The following is a 9701-nucleotide window of genomic DNA, read 5'->3' as shown; positions in this document are numbered from 1 at the left end:
GCTGTAAGGAACTGTGGGAGTAGAGATGGCGTGCAGAGCGGAGACCGGGTATCTCCCTGAGTTCAGATTCCAGCTCTGCTGCCTGCAGAGGTGCAAGTTCCTTTACTGCTGAGGGTCTTCACTGGATTTGTAAGGGCTCCCACCTGTCGGAGCTGTTGGGCAGATGAGGTGAGATGCATATATAGGCTTCCTCACCTGAGTCAGAATCCAGCCCATCACAGAGAACTGACAAACGTGAATTTCCCTCCTCTGGGACGAGTGCTAAAAGATGCAAAAAGCAGACCTTCCTGGGCGTAGGCTTAACACATGGTAGAAACGCCGAGAGGGGACACAGGAGCCGAGGGCGTCCTGAAGCAGAGCTGTGAGGTAGAAGAGAGGTTCCTGTTACTGAGGGGGATGAGACACTTCTTGGAGTTCAATATCCTTAAATATGAACCAGGTTCAGAGAGGGCCGTGGCTGTCTGAGATACACTCAGGTGTAGCAGGCAGTTAGTGCCTGAGCAGGACTTGAACCCGTCTCCTGTCCTTCTGCCTCCCATGCTGCTCCCAGAGAGAGGCCACTGTCCCCACATTGCCCAAAGCAACCTGCTTTCCCTGGGGCAGAGCATGCAGTGGATCTGGGAGGGGCAGCAGTGTCCATGTGGCAGCTGGAACATTGGAGATCTTGGCCATTAATGAAGTTTTACTTCTTTCTGCTGATGCATCTCAGGCGCCTGTGCCGGCCAGTTTCATTTCAGCGCCTATGTGTTTATTTCTGCAAGGCAGGGAGGCTTCCCAATGCCCTCAGCTGCTCCCAGAATCGATCCCAGTGGGCAGCAGCTTGCTCCTGCAGCTGGGCCTCCGCAGAGCCTATAAAACGTTATGGGAAAAGAAAGAAGCTAAGACAGAGCTTATTCCACATGAACTTGGCTTTATTTCCCTCATCTCCAAATCTGTAGAGGGTTTCCCCTTTCTTTTCTGGCCCAGTTTGCAAACCTGGATTCTAGTCTGTGCCAACCAGAGACAGAAACCATGGGGATCTGGCACGTTGCCTTAACTGGATGGATGGATGATGTTTTACCCCCGTTCAGAATTGGATGAGGCTCCATCCAGATCAAAAGTCATGAGGGAGCCTTAAAAGGGAAGGAAATCCTGACACATGCTCCAACACAGATGAACCTGGAGGGCATTATGCTAAGTGAATTACGCCAGTCACTGAAGGCAGATAGTGTGATTCCACTTATATGAGGTCCCTAGAGTGGTTCGATTCATAGAGACAGGCAGTAAAATGGTGGTTGCCGGGGGTTTCAGAGCGTGGGGATATATATGGGGTGTTAGATTTGCAACAGGAAGACAGTTCTGCAGATTGATTCTACAACAGTGTGAATATACTTATTACAGCTGAACTGTACACTTAAAAATGGTTAAGATGATAACATTTCTGTTACGTGTTTTTTACCACAGTAAATAAATTTTTTAAAAGTCACGAGGGAAGCACGCCTTCCAGTGTGGGCTGTCCAAGGACCAGATTGGCGGGAGTTCAGTCAGGGGACCTTGGTGTGCTTCTGGGAGTTTTATGGATATGCTTTTGAGTATATGTGCCTTTTTTATTCCAAGATCCTTTGGCAAGGTCCAGATTTTTTTTTTTCATTTTTTTGTGAGACAGAATCTCGCTCTGTCACCCAGCCTGCAGTGCAGTAGTGCTATCAAGGCTCACTGCAGCCTCCACTTCCGAGGTTCAGGTGATCCTCCCACCTCAGCCTCCCAAGTACCACCTGCAAGACCACAGGTGCATGCCACCACACCCAGCTAATTTTTAAAAAAATTTTTAGAGACAGGGTCTTGCCATATGGCCCAGGCTGGTCTTGAACTCCTGGGCTCAAGCAGTCCTCCCACCTTGGTCTCCTAAAGTGCTGGGATTACAGGCATGAGCCACCGCTGCCTAGGATCCAGAATTTTAAGCAATCAAAAGCAGGCATAATGTTAGGTTGGGGCCATGAGGCAAATTGGAATCCAGGAGACCTCCTGTCGCCAGCCCTCTGTCCCTCTGTCCTAGAAAGACTGCCTGGCGTCTGTGGGGAGAGTGACACGCTGCTGGTGACTTTTGCAAAGTAGCCAAGGCTGTTTGCTGGCTAGTTTCTTCTGACCTTGGCGGGGAACTGTCTCAGTCGAGCTGGAGGTCAGAGCAGGCAGGAGAAGGGCTGTGCACACTGTCCAGGCGTCCTCATGATTGTTTGCGCTTTCTTGGTGTGCAGATTCCTTTGGCTGCCGCAATATTTTCCGCAAAACCTCTGACTCCAATTGTGTGGCTTCTTCCTCCATGGAGTTCATCCCCGTGCCACCACCCAGGACCCCGAGGATTGTGAAGAAACCGGAGCCCCATCAGCCAGGGTCCGGAAGCACCGGCATCCCCCACAAGGAAGACCCCCTGATGCTGGACATGGTGCGCTCCTTCGAGTCTGTGGACCGAGACGACCACATAGAAGTGCTGTCTCCCTCTCATCACTACAGGATTCTGAACTCCCCGGTCAGCTTGGCTCGCAGAAATTCCAGCGAGAGGACGCTGTCCCCGGGGCTGCCGTCCGGAAGCATGTCGCCTCTGCATACTCCTTTGCATCCAACTCTCGTGTCTTTTGCTCATGAAGATAAAAACAGCCCCCCAAAAGAGGAGGGCCTGTGTTCCCCACCTCCGGTTCCCAGCAATGGCCCCATGCAGCCTCTGGGGAGCCCGAATTGTGTGAAAAGCCGAGGCCGGTTCCCCATGATGGGCATCGGACAGATGCTGAGGAAGCGCCATCAGAGTCTGCAGCCATCTGCAGATAGGCCCCTGGAGGCCAGCCTGCCCCCGCTGCAGCCCCTGGCCCCCGTGAACCTTGCCTTTGACATGGCCGATGGGGTCAAGACCCAGTGCTAACTTGGGCCAGCGGGATGTGGGGTATCTCTAGCAAATAGCAACGCAACAGAGCTCCACACAACTGTCAGGGTGTGAACATTCCAAGGCCTCGCTTGGAGCATCCTTAGTGGCCCCATTGGTTCCTGCCATGCAGTATCCCACCTGTAGCTGAATCCACAGACCCAAAGCCTGCACAACCCAACCTCACTTAGGGACCCCCAGAGATGCTGGAATCGCCAGGAGGGTTGGCTCCAGGGGCAGCCAATCTCTATCTTTCAGATCTTCCTTCCTCTCAACCGCTCACCAACCCCTTCCAGTTCCCACTTCCCCCAGGCTTGGAGGGAAAACGGGGCATCAGCCTTCTGGGGCCATCAGATGATGGACTGTTACCAGATCTTTCTTCACACTGTGCTACATGTGTGCCTCTCACAGCGGTTGGCCACAGTCACAGGGAGAGAACAACATCGCAGTCATTCGTCCAGGCCACGTTTCCTCTGCGGAGTGTGGCAGCCCCGCCTTTCATAGCAGGGACTCCCCAAAGGCCAGCAGGAGCCCGGGGCAGGCCCAGGATCCTCAGAGGAAGACGGAGAGGAGCTTCGGACCAAGATCAAAGCAAACGGTGGGGAACACGACAGAAGAGAGAGACTGAAGGAGACACTCACTTCCCTAGCAAGATTTTGATAGATTTTTGTTGTTGTTGATGAAACGTGCTAATGATTGAATTATCTTTTCCAAAGAGATTTTTTTTTAAAAAATGTGATGTCGGTAAATTGAAATAACATACTTTTTAAAAGTTGGATGGAGAGATGAGAAGCAATTCCACCAAACTCGTGTTTTCACGGGAGGGGTCAGTGTGGAGAGCAAAAAAACTGACTGTGGTGATGTGTGGAGTGCTGTGGCCCACAGGCAGGGCACGTCTCGGTGGTCCTGTGTTCATCCTGTTGTTTAAGGCATAGCCCTGATCCTTCTGGGAGGCATAGAACACGGTCACAGCTGGTTCTGTAGAAAGAGAGAAAAGACGATCGTGACAATTCAGAGCATAATTCGGATGGCGAGATGGCAGCGTTACCTCTGTGTGATGCGGGTTTCAAGGGGCCCACAGAACTCGTGCAGCCCAGAGCTCAGCAAGTTTGCTGGGAGCTGGGAGCAGGCTTGCCTGGCAGAGAACCTGTTCAGATACGGACCAGTTTCTTCTTCGAGGAAAGCCGAGCTGCTCAAACAGGGTTCAGTCCACATTGTGTTTTCACACCTTTCTCCAAGGATCGAACCAAAGATGCGTCTCCAGTATTGTGTCTGTGCCCCCCGTGTGTGTGTTCTGTGGACCCCTGTTGTTGTCTGACTGTATCCAGCTGGCACTTGGCAGGGTGCACTCATTGGTGAGAAGAATCAGAAAAAAAAGACTTATCAGCACAGGTGGGATAGGGGTTAGTGTAGGAGACTGGTTACAGAATGGCCTGGAGTCTTCAAATTTTGACCAGTGCAGGTGTGACCAGAGACCGCCTCTGTGGCCACCTCGGATAGTCATCTCAGTCCATGGATCCCAAAACACAAATCTAGAATTGCAAAGCCAGCCTTTATTTTCCTGGCAGGCAGCCTTGCCAGAGGGCAGAGAGGTAGTTCTGAATCACTCTCTTATTCACTAGTAGTGACATCCCTTAGTCCCTCACGTCTCTGACAGAGCAGGAGAGAATGGATATTTGGCCGACCTTGGTGAGACCTGGAGCTGCCTCCTTTCTCCCTAGGGGATCACCCCAGCTCGAGGGCATTCTAGGATGAGGTCAGACCCCTTGGCGATTGGTGTTATTTTTTGTATAGCTTCAGACTGGGTTCCAGAACTTACCATTGAAAACAGAGCTTTTAGGCCAGGCGTGGTGGCTCATGCCTGTAATCCCAGCACTTTGGGAGGCCGAGACGGGTAGATCGCTTGAGCCCAGGAGTTCGAGAGCAGCCTGGGCAACATGGTGAAAGCCCTTCTCTACCAAAAAATACAAAAAAAATAGCTGGGTGTGGTGGCAGGTGCCAGTAGTCCCCGCTACTTGGGGGGCTGAGGTGGGAGGATCACTTGAACCTAGGAGATCGAGGCTGCAGTGAGCCAAGATCATGCTACTGCACTCCAGCCTGGGTGGCAAAGTGAGACCCTGTCTCCAGAAAAAAAGAAAATAGAGTTTTATAAGCAGAGAGAAGAAAAGAATCATCTAAGACCATCTCTCCATTTGACATGAAGTGTACCTTTTCTAAAGATGGTTTCCAGCTGCCACGGCTCCACTTGGCGGGCTCACAGGGTGTACACCTGTGCATTGGGAACTTCCTGCAGCCCCTGATGCCTTTTCCTTGAGAACAGGAGCGCTTCCGCCTTGCCCTTAGCTCGTGGAGAACGTGCTTCTCATTCCTGGCATGCTTCAAGCACAGCTGCAGATGTGCCGCTAACTGACCGCGTTGCCGTTGGTGACCTGGACTCTGAACTCAGGTTTATTCTAAACCCAGTGAGAGGTGAGGGGGAGTGAGGAAAGGGGATCAACTGTATTTTTGTGCGTGTATGGGCACCTGACAAATCTATGAAACCGAGTGAAAGGAGAAATGTTAGAGTCTTTATTATTTTATTATATTTATATGGAAAGCTTGGCTCTCCCTTTGGTAAGTCCGAAACGTGTTGTCTGTTTGACCGTGACTGTCTTCCTCAGTCTGTGCCTGTGATTCCAGTCACCCTGTAGTTACTGACAGAAATTGACTGGACTGTCATTGTGTGAAGTCCAGGAGGAAAAGTCCATTTTAATTGTACGATTTGGTCATAAGCAAGGACTATATTTATGTCACCATTATTAGATATATGTACTTTTGTAATGACTGTGAAATACACTTTTCCCTCACTATGAGTGCTTCTTTATTTGCTGATAAATCTTAAAACAGCTAAGTACATTGCAAATTGCAAATAATAGTGCAGGTACCATCTTTTCTGTGAAGTTCTTTTTTTTTTTTTTTTTTTTTTGAGACAGGGTCTTGCTCTGTCACCCAGGCTGGAGTGCAGTGGCACGATCACAGTTCACTGCAGCCTCAACCTCTCCAGATTCAAGCGATCCTCCCATCTCAGTCTCCCAAGTAGCTGGGACTACAGTTGTGCACCACAGTGCCTAGCAAATTTTTTTTTTGTATTTTGTAGAAATGGGGTTTTGCCGTGTTGCTCAGGCTGATCTCAAACTCCTGGGCTCCAGCGATCTGCCCACCTTGGCCTCCCAAAGTGCTGAGATTACAGGTGTGAGCCACTGCACCCAGCCTTATGTAAAGCTGTTGACCTAGCATCTGACTGGAAACAAGCGGGAATTGCATTGGGGGCATTTTCTGGGCCAGTATCGCTGCCTTATTTTACCTGCAACAGGTGTGCCTACAAAAGTCTTTCTGACATACATACTGCAGGTGGCGGTTCAAGAAGAATCAACCTTTTTCTTTTGGGGAGATTAGGATCTTCCTTGGAGACTCTGAAAATGGCACACAAAGAATGACAGTTCTGAACATGACTTCTAGATTTTGTCCTTGTAGGAGGCCTTGGTCATGGATAGGGGAAGAGGGATGATGGGATGGAATGGGAGGGTGCGATCTAGCTGACCTCTTGAAATTTTCCCAGTTACTGCTTCCTTCATAACTGTTCACAAGACGTTTTTCATATATACCACCTTGCTTTAACCCTTGTTTCCCCCTGGACAGTGAAGGGACGAAGCCTTAGAGGGTCACATAGCTAGAAAGTGGAGAAGCTCACTGTTCACTATAGGAAGCCCTCAGTAATTGGATTCTGGGGGAAAATAACAAGTATCTGGTTTTGATGACAGTGTTTTCTTGTAAGAATCGCAACACTTTAGAATAGGAAAGGACCTGAGATTCTCTGGCTCAGCCCCAGCCTTTCTGAAGAAGGGAAAACTAGGGCCCCAGATGGTTTAAGGACACCCCAGAGTCCCCAAATGAGCTGCCGTTAGAGCTGGTCTGGAGCAGAGTTTCTTCCTCAAAGAACACAGAGAAATCAGAGAGTGGCTGCCATGGTCAGAGGGGGATGTCAACAACAGATCAAGCTGTCATTGCAACAGGTATTTTTGAAGTTCCTGCAGGGACCGGGTCTTGCATATTTAAGTCCTTTTCAAAGCTGTGCAGCTTCCTGAGCCTTACGCTGTTTGTCCCACCCACTCTTGAAGCTGGAGAAAGACAGCTTTCTTTGGGAACTCTGTCTTTTCTCAGTTGACTTCCCGAGTAAGCAGCAAACCCCTGGATAGCCTTGTTATCTACTTTAGCTATTAAGAGGCTATTGGGTTTTACTAGATTAAATCAATAAAACATTTCCTATAGAGCCATAGCATACATTGAAGCAAATTCAGAAAGAATGCAAAACTGCTGTCTTTTAGGGGGAGTCTGGAAGCCTGATGGTTATTGTATTTATTTTCTTTGTAGGGTTTTCTGTGTGCTACAGGCACAGTAAGAATAATTCAGAGCGGTACTGGGAGTTGGTTCAATTTCATGTCATCACTTTTCAATGAAGGGAGTGTATTTCCTGAGTAGTAAATGAGTATATTATTTGTGGCAGCTTTTCTGTCAAGGGAGCTTTCCAGACATCTGGTTGCAAAGACAAGTGGGGTATATGTTTGTACTTCTTCTCTGTGGACATGATTTTGTGACACACAGTTATCTCTAGGAGTTGATGTCTGTGGGCACTAAGGGACTGGGGTCGGGGGAGAAAGCTGAGGAGGCTTTGGAAGAGAAGGTGAGGAACATTTCAGAATTTGCAGTCCCCTCCACAGGTATCCACATCTGAGCTGGTGGTGTTCCAATAATGAGGCATTTGGGGCAACCAATTCTGGAAGGATAGAATAGCTTTATGTGGAGCAAACTCGAGAATCAGTTGGAGTTGAGTGGTTTCAAACTTAAAGATGGCACATGGAAGAGAGGAGAATGCCAGGAAGCTGTATCATTTACAGGTGAAAAAAAATAAACGGGTCTGACTTTAGGGCCTCAACTGTTTGTATTTCCTACTTGGAAGATGGGCCATTAGCTATTTTGAAAGCAAAGGCTTTGGTTTACATTTAAACTCTATAATTTTGTTTTAAATGTGTTCTTTCTAGTCTTGTTACCATAGCCAGCTGGAAAGGGCAAATTGCAAGCCTATATTGGGAACAAGTCTTCTTGCCGAAAGTAGGGCAGTGAAGTTCTTGGCAGATCTGAGATGAGAATGCCTTTCCCTGACTCCTTCATCAGTGTTCAGTGCTCACCTCCTCTTTTGTTCTTGTAGGAGGCCTTGGTCATGGATAGGGGAAGAGGGATGATGGGATGGAATGGGAGGGTGGGATCTAGCTGACCTCTTGAAATTTTCCCAGTTACTGCTTCCTTCATAACTGTTCACAAGACGTTTTCAGTGTGCTAGACAGATTAGGCTTTGCTATGATCACAAATTAAATTCCAAATCTCTGTGACTTGCCCGATAAAGGTTTATTTCTTACAATATTTTTATGAGGCTGGGCGGAGTTCAAAAGGGCTGTCTTCCATATGGTGACTCAGGGATCCAGACTACATCCAGCTTGTGGCTCTGTCCACTCAAAATGAAACGTCTTTGTCTGCTCTGGCACAGGAAGGCACAGCTCTAGAGATTGCCACTGGCCCTTAAACGCTCTGTGAGGGGGCTCATCACTTCTCCCACAGCCCATTGGCTGGAACTGGTCATACTGCCTTGTCTATGAGCAAGAGGCTGGGAAATATGGGAGCATAGGGCTACTTATGGTGCAGCTAATGTTTCTCCCACCTTAGGGAAGGTACAGCTACCTGCCATTTATTTGTTCTTTGTTTTTGTTTTTGTTTTTGCTTTTGTTTTGAGATGGGGTCTCCCTCTGTCACCCAGGCTGGAATGTAGTGGCATAATCTCAGTTCACTGCAGCCTAAAACCTCCTGGGTTCAAGCGATTCTCGTGCCTCAGCCTCCTGAGTAGCTGAGACTACAGGCACACGCCACCGTGCCCAGCTAATGTTTGTATTTTTAGTAGAGATGGGGGTTTCACCGTGTTAGCCAGGCTGGTCTCGAACTCCTGACCTCAAGTGATACTCCCACCTTGGCCTCCCAAAATTCCAGGATTACAGGCATGAGCCACCGCACCCGGCCGAGATGCCCGCCATTTAAAGGTACCCTAAAACTGGACTAGCCTTTTCCCATTGTCACACAATTACAGCACCTCTTAGTAAAAAGTTACTTTTTTAAAGAATTAGCATTGGTAAATGTTAATGTTTACGGAGAGTGTTTTGGGCTGAATTCTTTCCTCCACAAATTCATATGTTGAAACCCTCAACCCCAGTACCTCAGAATGTGACTAGTTGGAGATAGGGCATTTAAAGAGGTAAGTTAAAATGAGGCCTTTAGGGAGGAACCTAATCCAATCTGACAAGTGCCCTAATGAAAATATGAGACCTGGGCCGGGCGCGGTGGCTCACACCTGTAATCCCAGCACTTTGAGAGGCCGAGGTGGCGGATCACGAAGTCAGGAGTTTGAGACCAGCCTGGCCAACATAGTGGAACCCCATCTCTACTAAAATACAAAAAATTAGCTGGGCGTGGTGGCAGGCGCCTGTAATCCCAGCTACTTGAGAGTCTGAGAAAGGAGAGTTTCTTGAAGCACGGAGGCGGAGGTTGAAGTGAGCCTAGATTGCACCGCTGCACTCCAGCCTGGGTGACAGTGCGAGACTCCATCTCAAAAAAATAAAAATCAAAATAAAAATAAAAAATCAAACAAACAAAATGAAAATGTGAGATATGGAAGCACGATGGGACACCAGACAGAGGAAAGACCAGGTAAGGACACAGAGAGAAG

The 9701-nt window shown here is 48.6% G+C and overlaps 1 protein-coding gene across 1 annotated transcript in view; it reads left to right on the top strand.

The window, feature by feature from the left end:
* HUNK (hormonally up-regulated Neu-associated kinase) overlaps nucleotides 1-2949 on the top strand; it is a 77312-nt gene extending 74363 nt beyond the window's left edge. The window contains exon 11 of the mRNA XM_011989061.1: nucleotides 2235-2949. Within this exon, the coding sequence (XP_011844451.1) occupies nucleotides 2235-2893 (659 nt within the window). The 3' untranslated portion in view covers nucleotides 2894-2949. The remainder of the gene's footprint in view (nucleotides 1-2234) is intronic.
* Nucleotides 2950-9701: the final 6752 nt, after the last annotated feature.

Source organism: Mandrillus leucophaeus, unplaced genomic scaffold (genome assembly GCF_000951045.1).
Source record: "Mandrillus leucophaeus isolate KB7577 unplaced genomic scaffold, Mleu.le_1.0 Scaffold345, whole genome shotgun sequence".
Lineage (NCBI taxonomy): Eukaryota > Metazoa > Chordata > Mammalia > Primates > Cercopithecidae > Mandrillus > Mandrillus leucophaeus.
Note: the sequence above shows the minus strand (reverse complement) of the source record. Positions and strands in the feature narration are given on the sequence as shown.